The 14,090-nt window shown below is 34.1% G+C and overlaps 1 protein-coding gene across 1 annotated transcript in view; it reads left to right on the plus strand.

Moving 5' to 3' along the window:
- Nucleotides 1-9,372: 9,372 nt before the first annotated feature.
- Nucleotides 9,373-14,090, plus strand: part of LOC149780719 (RAB11-binding protein RELCH homolog) — a 188,522-nt gene continuing 183,804 nt past the window's right edge. Inside the window, exon 1 of the mRNA XM_089937770.1 lies at nt 9,373-10,065. Coding sequence (XP_089793896.1) covers nt 9,777-10,065 — 289 coding nt within the window. The 5' untranslated portion in view covers nt 9,373-9,776. The remainder of the gene's footprint in view (nt 10,066-14,090) is intronic.

Below are 14,090 nucleotides of genomic sequence, written 5' to 3' on the forward strand. Positions count from 1 at the left end.
AAAACAAGAGTTCCCCCTTTTTAGTTTGTTGAATTTTTTAATTTGTTTTAGAAATATTATAATTATACGTTGCAGATATTGGACGCAGAGATGATACCGTTTTACAGAAATGGACTGTTCTAGAATTCAGAAAAGAAGAGTGAGCTTTCTGTCAGTTTGTTTACATCGAGAGCTTCCGTTCGCTTTGAAATGCCAATAAGTCGACAATGTTATGGACCCTTTGGCGACAATAAGGTTTAAATAATAAATCAATGAATGAAGTTTTGTGCATTTTGCTATAGCCTTGTTGTTTTTCGTTTTTGAAATCGGTCAGTGGGTACAAATAAAGACTGTCACCATTTACTTTTCACCTTCCTCTTCTCCTTCTTCTTCGTTTGCTGTTGATATTCCCAATCTTGTTTCTGCAGTGACTTCTTTTGTCATTTGTACTGAAAAATCTGCAATGCCTGCCCGATTACCACCTCATCCTTCTCATCTTCTATCGAACAATATCATGGTGAAACTTGTCGTAGAAATGGATGCCTCGGTACCATGATGCTTCATATATTATATATGCTGTCCTAGAGTGTATGAGGTTGTTCTCTTTTGAGCAATTCAATATACTTAAAAAATCATTTCGCTTACCAAATTATAAAATGGGCAGCGAATCAAAAATTGATTTAGCCCTCACTTTTATTGCAAACTGATTAAAGCATTTGATTCTCTTGGTTCAGATATTTTCATGTCGTCTGCCAGTCCCAATTTGTAACGAATACGATGAAACGTTTAATTTTGTCAACGCTGTTTAGTACGGATATATTTGCTAAAATATGTTTGGTAGCCCAATACAGCTCATTCAATATTGGCCACAAGGTCAATAAAATTCGTGTATAACCAAACTTCAAGGACCATATCTACCCACTCCAAAATAAAAATAAAAGTTCTACGTAAAACAACAATGCATCAAACACTGTCTTTATCTAATATTGTATTAAACGTTATTTTAAACCAATATTTTATAATTATGATAATTCTCTATTGCATTAGGGGGTTTCTTGTTAGTTCACCATATCAAGCCTGTTTACATCTTGAATGGTCTATTGTTACAGTTATATATAGTTCTCAATACTATTACTATCAAATCGGGTTATATTTGAAACCAAGCAGTATTTATTACGCGCAGAAATTTGACCACTCATATTATTTTCTTTTTGCATCCCATATATGGATACGAGAATCATAAAAATCAAAATTAAAATTAGAATACCACCAGATTTTGGGGTCTTAGACTTTTCAACTTTTGTAATATTCATCATTATGTGTATAAATTTGCAAGCGTTATATGCCCGAATGCTTCCTGTTAAATTTGGTTTATTTGCGATGTTTGCATAATTAATTTGAAACCGAACAATAAGAATATTGACCCATAGTGCAAATATAACTTCGTTACTAATGGGTAACCCATTGCAAACGGTTGAGGTCAACGGGGAGATCTTAAAGGCGGTCCATTAAAAAGTCTGCATTAGACAAGAAAGGATTTAAAACTTGCCTCGTCTTTAAAATACCAAAAGGAAGAAAAAGAAAGCACAGCCAAAGACATCACAGGTAAATAACGAAACTAGTACACAATTAGGTAGGTAGGTAGGTAGGTAGATAGATAGATAGACAGATACATACATACATACATACATACATACATACATACATACATACATAGAGAGACAGACAGATAGACAGATAGATAGATAGATAAATATACACATGTATGTATGTATGTATGTATGTATGTATGTATGTATGTATGTATGTGTATGTATGTATGTGTGTGTGTATGTATGTATGTATGTATGTATGTATGCAAATGTATGTATGCAAATATGTAGAGAGACAGACTGATAGATATATAGACACATGTATGTATGTATGTGTGTGTATGTGTGGATGTGTATGTATGTATGTATGTATGTATGTATGTATGTATGTATGCATGCAAATATGTAGAGAGACAGACAGATAGATAAATAAATAGACACATGTATGTATGTATGTATGTATGCATGTATGTGTTACGTATATTTGATTAATTTATATTTGATTAAATTTGTGTTTCATTTGATTTGATTGTTTGTAGGTTTTGGAATCTTTTCATTTTCTTTACATGTCAATGTAATGTAATTTTGTTTACTATGAATGTGATATTTTCCAGAAAGTTCAGTTTGACCTGAATCGTTCCATAAATATCTAATAATAGAAATACTGTTCCTTTTTTGATTTAGTTCCTGGCCTTGATTGAGGGTTAATAAATCAATTATTTCCGTAGATCACAAAGTGAAAATTTAAAAAGAACTTACAGTATTGTAGAATAAATCCCATATAGTCCTACAAATTCTAGCACAAGTCCAAACGTATCAAGTTTCAAATGAATTCAAAATAAGTTCAAATATTAAATGTGTTGATATGCTTGTAGTCTCAAACATGCCAATGAGGTTATGTGTTAACAGTCGTTTGATGTATCACAATTATATAATCCAACATGTCTTAGTCTGAATTCACTATAATTCCACATTAATTTTTCAGTCCAAGAATATTATTGAGCACTTTGTAATTCCAATGAATACTTTAAATAATTGAATCCATCAAATTACAAATGAACACATCACTAAGACTGATTATGCTTCAGATGTTAAGGCAAGAATGAATAATCTTAATGTAAATAAGATCAAATACCCATCTGCTTGACCTAGGTCACAACTGCCATTTTCTGAAAAATACTCTGTCAACTTCATGGGAAATTTCTATTCTGAAAGATTCTGAGGTCAGAATCAAGACTGTATCTTTAGCTCATACCGAAGTAATGAGTGTCGTTTGTAATCCTGATTAGAATAAAGAGATAAAGAGAATGAGCAGCAAAAGGAGGATCACTGTGATTAATACATCTTAATTGATCCAAAAATGAGTAGTAAAAAGAGGATCACTGTGATCAATACCTCTCGATTGATCAATATGAGGAACAAACGTGACCTCACAAAAGCCTGACCAACAAATGTGTTAGATAAAGGAATCATTTCCTGGTCAACGCCATTCTCAAGAGGTTTCTTTGACATAGCTCTAGCAACAGCACAAGCTGGGTATAAATCAGGGATTTCATTTTCAATAGGATCCACTTTCTGATCCAAACAAGGTTTTGTCAGTTTCAAGTGGATTGACCAAAACTTCATCTGCAGCTTGGTCATTGCCTAGCAATAAATGCATACCATCGATGGGTAAAGACTACACCGTTCCGACTGTCACTGGTTTTGAGACTATGTCTGATGAAAAATGTACAGAAAGGAGAGGAATATTAACAATGCCGAACTCTAATCCCTGAATAAGAACACTTTCACTAAAGAAGAGTTCTCTGAAAAAGGCTAAAGTATCTGATAATAAAAGACTCGGAGAAGCTCATGTGTCCGTTAAATTTTGTAATAGCGATGGGATTGGCAAAATTACAAATAAGTGAACTTTTCGACATGAATGGTTCATAATTCTCCATAACAAAATCAGACTGGGGTTAGTTTGACCCAACAAATGTACTGCTTTCAATACACGACTGTGGCCTTGACATCATGGAAATAAAAACATTTGGAATAGCTCTGTCTTGACTATGTTGCTTAGTCTTTTCAATCTGAAGCAATCAGAAATAAAGTGTCATTCCTTCTTGCAATTGGTGCACGTAGGAATAGATAAAGATTATGATCGGTCTTATCTGAAACTTGATTCCTTAAAGTTGTGCCAGATTGAGATTTGAAAATGTTCGTATGAGATTTGGAAATGTTCGTATGAGACTGTAATGGCTTTTCCCAATAAATTGCTGAGTGGAAGGCTTACTGAAAAAAGAAACTGTGAGTCCAGGAAACATTGTCAGCTGTACGAGCAGCATTTTCTAAAGGTTCGACCTTTTGCTCATCATGGTAAGTTTTAACATCACTCTCGACGCAATTCTTGAACTCTTCAGTTAACATGAGTTGTCTGAGGTTATTGTAGTCTTGACCAACCTATCAAACAGTTGTTAATTTTCTCTTGCAAGTTTGGCATGGGTTTGTCCAGTATCTTTTTTTACAGCTCCAAAACCTTTTTTGATATGCCTCAGGTACAAACTCATAACCCTTGAAGATACATTCCTTAACCATGTCATAATCAGCGTTTTCTGTACTGACAGCAAAGTGTGGACTTCACGAGCCTTGCCAATAAATACACTTTGTAATAATAGAGTCCGATGCTCGCATGGCCATTTCAGATTTTCAGCAATGTTTTCAAAACAGGAAAATATATATCTATTTCTTTTTCTTTAAAAAAGGGTACTAACCTAATATTTCTAGTAACATCAAAACTGAAGTTGCATGTAAAGGGCGGGTACCGCTTGCTAGTTCTAATTCTTTTAATCTAAATTAAAATTCCCTTTCTTTCCTTTTCTCTTTCTCACGGCAACTTTATTCCAATGTCTTCTTTTTCTATCTGCATTTCTATTTCCATCTATTTCTTTTCTCTTCCTCTCTGTATCTTTATTTCCCTCTCTTTCATTTCCCATTGCATTTGCATTAGATTGTCTTCTCTTTCTTTTTTCTCTCCGAAGCCGAAGCCTTCTTAACTCATATTGTATTTTAATTTCAGTTCTATTACTTTCTTTTCATAGACAGATAAAGACTTGCTAATCAAACCCAAAGCAATTTTATTTAAAACATTATTTCCCACCAAATATTGGACCAAAAGAACGTTATTTTTTGCTTCGTTAAAGATGTCTTCGCCTCTGAAGGATCACGTTGTCTAGCAAGCTGGGTTGATTCATTCTTTTCAGGACTCTAGGCGTTCCTGGGTAAGATTTAAATACAATTCTCCACTTTAGATGGCATTGTGAAAGATTTTTGGTTTCGCAATACGTTTCTCAAAGAAGTGAAATTAAAATACCCGTGACTAAGAAAATTCCGAAGTAAAAAGAAAAATAACAAAATTTTCTGAAATAGTTTTGGGGAAATTCGTATTCCGTAAACGGGCCTAAATGTTCTGTTACGACTCTCTGGTCTTAAACTAAGTAATGGTAAAGAGCGAAAAACAAAAAGTTTTGTACAGTTCAACAAATACGTTCCCTAGAATACAAAGTGAAAATTTAAAAATAACTTACAGTTTTGTGAATTAATATTGACTGTGTTGAATAACCCGTAGTCTCGAATGTGCTAATATGTCAATGGCCTGGAGTGTATTGATGTACTAACAGTATTATGATGTATCAAAATGATATGGTAAAAAAGGTCCTTGTCTGGGCTCACGATAAATCCAAATTAATATTTATGTCCCAGTATATTATTGATGGACACTTTGTATTCCTGTGAATAATAATTTGAATAAATAATTCCACCTAAAGAAAAACGTAACACAACAATAAGACTGATTCTGCTTCAAGACGCTACAGAAAGAATGAGTATTTTTTCAATTAAACAACATTATATAAAAAACTAAGACACAAAAGTAGAACCAGGATGAGGTCAAAAGTTTATTTCAAGAACATTCTATGTTGTCAACAAGATATGGTCAATTACTAAAATTATAATAAAGAAGATGGCAATAGTTTTTTTCATTTAGGTCCTAGACTAAGATTCAGATAAACATGTTTACCTCCATTGATAATCATCCTAATATTTAATCTATACTCACAAAGAAATATTAGCTATATATTATGCTGTTTACAAAATCAATATCCCTAGTCAGTTAAACGGTAAACTTGATTTTGGACTAAGGCCAATTACAAATTACAGTTATGCATAACATAATCATGGAGAAAAAATCCAATAAACAAAACAAATTAAATATACATAACAGACACCAAAATTAAAACTACCCTTTCTTTCTTTACGTGGAAGCTGTCCATATTTTTTGTTCAATTACCTGCTTTAGAACTTAAGTTATTATGCAAAAAGCATTTATTCTTCCTTCAGTTACAGTGAGTTTGGCATTGAAACCTTCTATCCGTAAATCTAAAGACTTTTTTTCTTGTCCAAAGAGTAAGCCATTCACAAACTTTGGCGAAGATATATGAAGAAGAAAATTAATTTTTGTGCAGAAAACACTTTTTATTTTCAGCCACAGAGACCTTGATCTTTGACTCCCAAACTAAAATGTTTCCTGCTTTCTCCAAGTACAAAGCATCAATGCAGTTTAATCCAGGTCTGTTATGTAGAACTAAAGTTATTTTGAAGAAGTCATTTTATTTTCCGGTCACAATAACCTTTTTCTTTGAACTTTTGGCTCGCAAAATCGATATTTTCTTATTTGAACTACAAGCTATCCACCAAGCTTGATTTAGGTTCGTGATGTAGAACTAAAGTTATTGTGTGGAACCCATTCTTCTTCTTGCAGCCACATTAACTTCGACCTTTGACTAATACTGTAGGCTTCTTCTTTACCACATGTGCAAGCCGACCACAACGTTTAGTTAAGGTAAATAGTCTAAAACTAAATTTATTGTGCGGTAATTGACGATTGGACATTAGTACGGTCGGACTGACAGTACTATTTTGGCGGGCGTAGACAAATTGATTCTGGAAACAGACAGCATTTTCCTGACGAAACTGACCAGCGACGGGCACTTAAATTATACGAATACGTCCTGCTCCATGAATAAGGCCCAGGTAAATTGTGGCCCCATTTCGACCTGTGACCGAATTCTGTAGCGTGAAACGGCATAAATACCTTTCGTTGAATAAAATAATAATGCCTATTTTGTGAAACATTTCCAAAATATCCAAACAAAACAATAGTGTTGTCAACCGTACTATATACGTCATGTGGTAAATAGCATCGCTATGCTTCTTGTACATTCCCCAACCCCACCCCAAATAACAAATAAAAATGAAAATAAAAATAAAACTTTTCACTGGTCGGCTACTCGGGTACAAAAAGACGTAGCACCAGTTAAACTCTTGCTTTAATAAACTAGCGATGTGACCAATAGTTGTTCTTCCTCATCTCGAATGCAATCCAGATAGTAAGGATCATAAAAATGCACGCTACTAATAAACTTTCGTCAAGGTGTATGTCACAGAAATAACTCTTACTTGAATTAGTGTGACATTGACCTTTTCAATCGGAAATCAATCGGAGTATTTCTTGCTTCAAATGCAGGCCATACACAAACTTTAGCACAAGTTAAAGGCACATAAATTTGAGTAGTCAAGTGGAATACTATAGGGTCTATGGGACCTTAATGTTAAAAATGGGTGTTTTTACTATAGGGTCAAAGGGACTTTAGCATGGGTGTTACTATCTAGGGTCAATGTGAATTTAACATGGAACTATGGATGATTGGGACTATCTAGCGTATATGGGAATTTAGCATGGGGCAATGGATGATTGGGACTGTCTAGGGTCAAGGGAAATTGAACATAGCGACAAGGGATTGGGACTGTATAGCGACAAGGCAAATTGAAGGGTTTGTCTAGTGACGAGGAAATATGACATATATAAATGCATGCATGCATATATATATATATATATATATATATATATATATATATATATATATATATATATATATATATATATGCAAATACATTTACAAATATGACACGAGATAATAAACATATTTTCTAGCCATATGAGTGGCCCTGAAAAGGGTCGTTTAGCTTTCTTTTTTCTCTCTTCTCCCTTCTTCTTCTCCACCAGCACTTTATTTCTTCCAGAAGATTTTTCATCTTCTTCTTCTCATCTTTGTCCATCCTTGTCCTCCTCCTCCTTTTCCTCTTTTTCCCTCTTCTCAATTTCTTCTTTTTTTATTATTTTCTCATTTGAAAGCTCTCGTCTGTTTTTTTTCCTCCTTGTCCTCTTTTTCCTGTTTTATTATTTCCCTTAATCTTTCTTTTGCTTTCCTCAAATTGTTGATTTCCACCTTCACTCTGTATGGGTTATAGCATCCATACTCCACCCTTATCAATATCGTTTCTACCATCCCTAAATCATCCACACCCCTTGCAATTGTTGCATTTTGCCAAAGTGACTGCTGGCCATCTTCGAGTTTTTAATGTTGAAATGCGCGAATGGCGAACACTACACTTTATATACCTCAAGCACGAACGTGAAGGAAAACATCCCCTTACACTAACTTCACATATCACATACATATATATTCACAAATGATTAGAGTGCTGATCTGAGATAAAAATTTTATACATATTTTGTTTACAAACCAACACACTATTGCCAAAAATAACTCCATATAAACAAATAGTGAAGAAGGGTAGTTTTCCCCCCCAAAAAAGATAAACTCAAATCCTCACCTACAATCACCAATCCTACCAAATACACGCTATCACATCAGCCAAGTAGGTCAGTGTTTATAGTCACACTACTCCACTTTCACACAAAACAAACATTCTTTAGTGTAGGGACAAGGGTTTTGTTAAGGAAAAGACACACACACACACACACACACACACACACACACACACACTACCAACAAGCTCTAACATTTTTTAGGCAACTTGATCAAACTCTCTTTTCTAGAGATCTGGTTAGCCCTGAGAAAGGCTTTTGTTTTAACTGCAGATGCACTTGTCAATGATTGCACCTCCCAGGTCGAGCACCATATACGTAACGCCGACTTCAATCATTGTCCAAATTGATTGCTGTTGTTCTCACTTTGATTGACCCTGATGGCTCTTTCCCTCATTGATCTGCGTCGTGCCTCTGGCGCTGAGGCTTCCACTCTTGCCGCTGCCTCTCCAATTCCTCATCCCAGTTTTCAATCTTGGAGACAGCGGGTCTCAGTGGTGGTAGCATTTGTGGTAGTGTTGTGATGGTTATGTCCTCACCACAGGCTCACTTCACAGCTCTGCCTAAGAATGAGGTGAGGCAAGATAGTTCTTTTATTTTCATTTGTCATCTTCTTTCTTCTTTTTATCCTCCTCTTCTTCAATCCTGGAATCTCTGAAGTTGGTAATGGATTGTGACATAGGACTTGAGTTTTTGTGTGGAAACCGGTTTCCTTCTTGGAGTCATTCTGACCTCAAAACTTCAACTTCTTAATCACCAAAATAATGTCTATATTAAAAGCTTACACGAGGGATGTAGTACAAAATTTAAATTTTGTGGAAATCGTTTCGTTCCTTCTTTCAGACCTTGTGACCTTGATGTTTGACATTTTTTTATTATAGATCTTTTTTATCTCAAATCAGATCATTCATAAAGTTTTGCCAGTCTTGTTCATAAAGAACTCAAGAAATTTTTTGAAAACTATTTGTCTTCATAGACTAAAGTCGAACATTCAGACGACCGGTTATTTTTAGATTTCAATATTTGAACAGCTCCTGGAGTAATATCTTAGGGTTTTTGTGGGGAAAAAATATAAATATGTAATAATGAGACCATGATAAATCCAAATAAGTTACTGCTGCAGCTTGAAAACGCGTTTTTCAAAATACCTTGCGCATAGCTAATTACGTTAAAATGAGGAGAATGCGAGTTATTGTGCGGAATCAAAATAGAGAACACACGGACAACATATGGCGGGCATATATAAAAAAACAAAAAAACAAAACAACAGCAACAGACAAACAAACACAAAAGTACATGAGCGTAATCTTATTGCTGTATTATCTACGGTCTACGGTCAGTGTCTCATCTGCGTCGGTCTTTTTCCTCGCTTATTACTTTTGTACCACAGCTAGGTAGCTTATCGCTTACTTCACTTGTACCGAACCTAAGTAGATTATCGCTTACTGCGGTGCTCATTTCATGAATGGATAGACTCTTAAGCAATAGCAACAAATATGGCGGACGATCAAAACACGAATCCATTCCTATCTGATGACGAGGACGATTTAATAGAAGAAGAAATTGATAGCAAACTAGAAAGACATGAATCCGTTACCGTTGCAACAGATATTTCCTGGGATGCTATAGCTTCAAAGCTTTTGAAAGATAATTTAATTTTGTCAGCTCTTGAACTGCATACCGAGTTGGTAGAAAAGGGTCGCGAACTACCCCGTCTTAGAGACTTTTTCTCTAATCCAGGCAATTTTGAGAAAAGCAAAGATGATTCACCTCCTCCAACGCTTTGTAAGTAGCTCTTCTATTTCATCTTTAGACGATAATGTTGTACTGATGCTTGCGGTACCCGGTGGTCTGGCTACGGGTGGTTTCGATCCCAAACCAGTTGGGCCTGGCGCCGGTAGGTATTAGTCCTACCTGTAAGACCTGACGCTGATATTTATGTTGTGGGCGTCAGCATAGCACCTAAACAAAATCAAAATGTGCTATGTCTTACATGTAGGACTACGGTAGGTATAAAATGCGAAAAGGAACATTTTCACAAAGGACTCTTTTTTGCTTAAAGAATTTCTTTTAGGGTTGCAAAAAGGAATTTTATTTTTTGTTGAAAAAAGGACTTGTCGTATGCAACAAGGATTTCCCGGTTTACAGAAAGTACCCTTAGTCAACTTAATGTCGCTACAAGCGATTAAAAAGACATGAGTAAAATTTGCATGCTTAATGTTAAATGAAATTTTTGGAGTGGACGGTTTAGTAGAAAGTTAAGATTTAGACACATACAAGACAAAATTAATAGAATAAGGAATTGTATTGATACCAGGCAAGCAAACCATACATTGATAACAAACTAGTACCTTTAATATCTGAACATATTATGGAGCATGCAGGTAAAGGCAAAATATCAACAAGCAGGACAAACAACAACATTGAGTGTGGTAATAATATTTTGAAGTTGGCCATAGACTGGAAAGTGGCGGAAATGCCAAAATTTATATGAACACTGTATGATATTTGTCCTGGAGAGCAAGTAGAGAGATGTCAAGTGAAAAAAGATCAAGATAACTTAAAATTACATAAGACATTTAATCACCATCTGCTTAACATCAACCAATAGACAAACACTGCTCAAGCACAGAGGTTTAACATTTTTAAATAAGAACAGAAAACCCCAAATCTACATTGTAATTTCTGTGGATGGAAGACAATCTGTGCTGACAACAATATGGGGCAGGATAACAGCACATAAAAAAAAATGTGCAGAATGATCAACTATACCAAACACAAGTTATTACTGAAAGTTGGTAAAACTGTTACTTGATTAAACTTGTAACTTGTTTTTAATCAGTGTTATCACTAAATGATTATAAAGCTTTGTGTATATATGTTCATTTCTTATTAACAAAATTATTCTATACAGTCAATACAATATATGTGCCAGTTAACATATAATCTGAGTTTGTATTATGTTTTGATTGTTTGTGATTTTAGGTAGCAAATAATTGTTCTTTTCAATCTGTTCCAACTTTGTATCATTACAAACCCTTAACAATTCCCATTTGCCTCATCTCTGTAATGTAACAATTTTGGTGATATCAAAGTTTATTTACATAAATTTGTAGAAAACTTCTTTTAAATGATAGACTTGTATCATTTATTGCCTTTAACAGTTACCTGGTTTAAACGATACACTAAAAACATGTAAGGTTTGTATTTATAAATAAAAAGTCATTTTTGCAGTTGGGAATCCCTTTTTGCATACACTGAACATTTTTGGTTCAAACTAAGTTTATTTACGTAGTATTTATTTTGATATTGAATAATAAATATTCATGAACATTATTTTTTTTAAAAATTGTCTGCTTTATAATCAATCTTAAATGGCTTTTATAAACAAATATAAATTACATTTTGCAAAAAGGAGTCCCTGTCACATTTTATACTTACCCACCTGGTATTATGTTTTATTGGCCCAGGATGTTTTGGCCCACTTTATCAACTGGGACACTTCTGTTCAGAACACTTTAAAATAGACAGTACATAAAAAGCGCATGTAGGTTCAGTAATATTGATAAGGAACATTTGTGACTTATAGGTATGAGTATTTTATGTTTGTATTAGGGCATAACCGATTAGCATTTTTCTACTGATTTCCAATTCCGGATTTTGGGCATGAAATTTTTCCGATTCCGGATACGATTCAATTAATCGGAAATGCTAAATTAAAAGGTTTTTCAAATTAACTTTTTAAACCGTGTTACACACAATTTTTTCACACTGTATGCTAATATAAATTTCATTTACATTATCATACAGTTCCAATGCATCCACGCAGCATATACGCTTTAATTTTCCCGCCTAATCATTTATGTCGACCAGCTGCCAGTTCCGACCCATTCTTTGTTCAACAATTAGTTGATCTTGCCGCCAGGCTTTAATTTTCCCGCCTTAATCATTTATGTCGGCAAGCGGCCAGTTCCATCCTGTACTTTATTCAACAATTAGTTGATCTTGCCGCCATGCTTTAATGTCGCGGTCAAATAAAAATAAAACAGGCTTTTGTTTGGTCCTATAAAGTTGGCCTCTTGTGGCGACTTAAATAAAAGCAATGAAATCTGATCGATTCTTGCATTTTCCAAAGTGATCGGTGATTGAAACAAGTTTATTGTGCTGTGAAAGTTTCCTTATTAACTTTATTTATATTTACGATTGTAAGAATCATTTTCTTTTAATACCTCATTAGCATGTGTCAATGTATTCAATATTATGCCTTCATTATTGAGGATGTTGACATAAACGGGTAGGACTGTATTATATATTTTAATAAATTTAAATCTTTCGGTCTAACTCAAGTATTATCGTTTCACCCCGTTGTGTTGACCATATTGGACTTTTCTGACTTCTTATTTAACTTTATTAACGCACTATCGAATGACATGCAGTGTTAGACACAGTGCTATAGAAATTCAACTTTATTATTTTTATTATCCGAATTGGTCGTTCCTGCCTTGTCCGACTCCGATTAATTGGAAGTTCATACTATCCGGTGGAATCCGATTTCCAGATCAAAAGTCGGTTATGCCCTAGTTTGTATAATGAAAGAAAGTCATGCAGGTTATGTTTGCATTCAGTACATTCAATAAGTTTTCATTGTTTTAAGAAGTTGATTGTACATAGTTTTAAATGGCAGTTATCCACTTTATTTGGATCCTCATACATTCATATAATTTTTTATTCCTTTGTAAGGTCATTATTTATATGCTCTGATATACACATATGGCTGAACTCAACGCATGTGGACATTTTTGGACAAGGTCAACCTAAAGATGTGATCTTATAAAAACCAGATTGAATGTTGCTTGCTGTAGTGTCACAGTAAAAGCTATACATGGTGAAAAAAATTGTACTACCCTATATTACGATGATTAGCCTGGACATTCTCTTCTCTTGACCCATTTTAGAACCTTTTTACCATTATAAAAGTCCAGTGTGATATATAGATTTTATCTGGAAGTTTCTTGATGACAGTTAATGTGTGGTGCATTCACTAATCAGGATTAAATTAACTTTGATTAAGCCATATTAGTATTAAATTTTAGAACAACAACACTTACTATTTGAATTAAGATGAGTCAATGCACCTACATGACCACATTGACTCTAGTGTTTTGGAGTTCTGGTTTATGTTTCATGCAAAGGTTATGTATTTAGTGTATGCATAAGCTGTGTGTTAAACTATTTATGTGCTGAATTTGTACATTTGAAAAAAAAGAACAGGGCTCTCAGAGACCTGAGCTTAAGGGTCAAATATGCATGAAGCTCTCAAAGGATACACTATTTCTCCCTGTAAGACATCACTATGACATGCCTCATTTCCTTTGGATGCTCCCACTTTTCAAATTGTGGTCAGCCATAGCCAGTCAACAGAATAGCTAATGGCTAGACTTAAGTAAACAGGCAAGAAGCCAATGTGACTAATTAATAGTTAATACAGATCACTGTAATTTTCTGGTGAAAAGGATTGCCCCTCTCAAAAGTCCACTCATACTACAAAGAAACCATGTTATATTGACTGTGTATGTAAGCACCTGTGATTGATTGGCAAATAAATGATGCCCATTTGTGTTGTAACAGTGTTTAAATTAAATTTGCAATGACTTTAATATATATATATATATATATATATATATATATATATATATATATATATATATATATATATATATATATATATGTATATATGTATATATAATGAAAGTAATCAAAGCTTTCTCAGTTTGATTTGGAAAACATCGTCAAATCATCAATATGTCATT

Source organism: Sinohyriopsis cumingii, chromosome 16 (assembly GCF_028554795.1).
Source record: "Sinohyriopsis cumingii isolate HCF-2022 chromosome 16, ASM2855479v2, whole genome shotgun sequence".
In the NCBI taxonomy this organism is placed as follows: Eukaryota; Metazoa; Mollusca; class Bivalvia; order Unionida; family Unionidae; genus Sinohyriopsis; species Sinohyriopsis cumingii.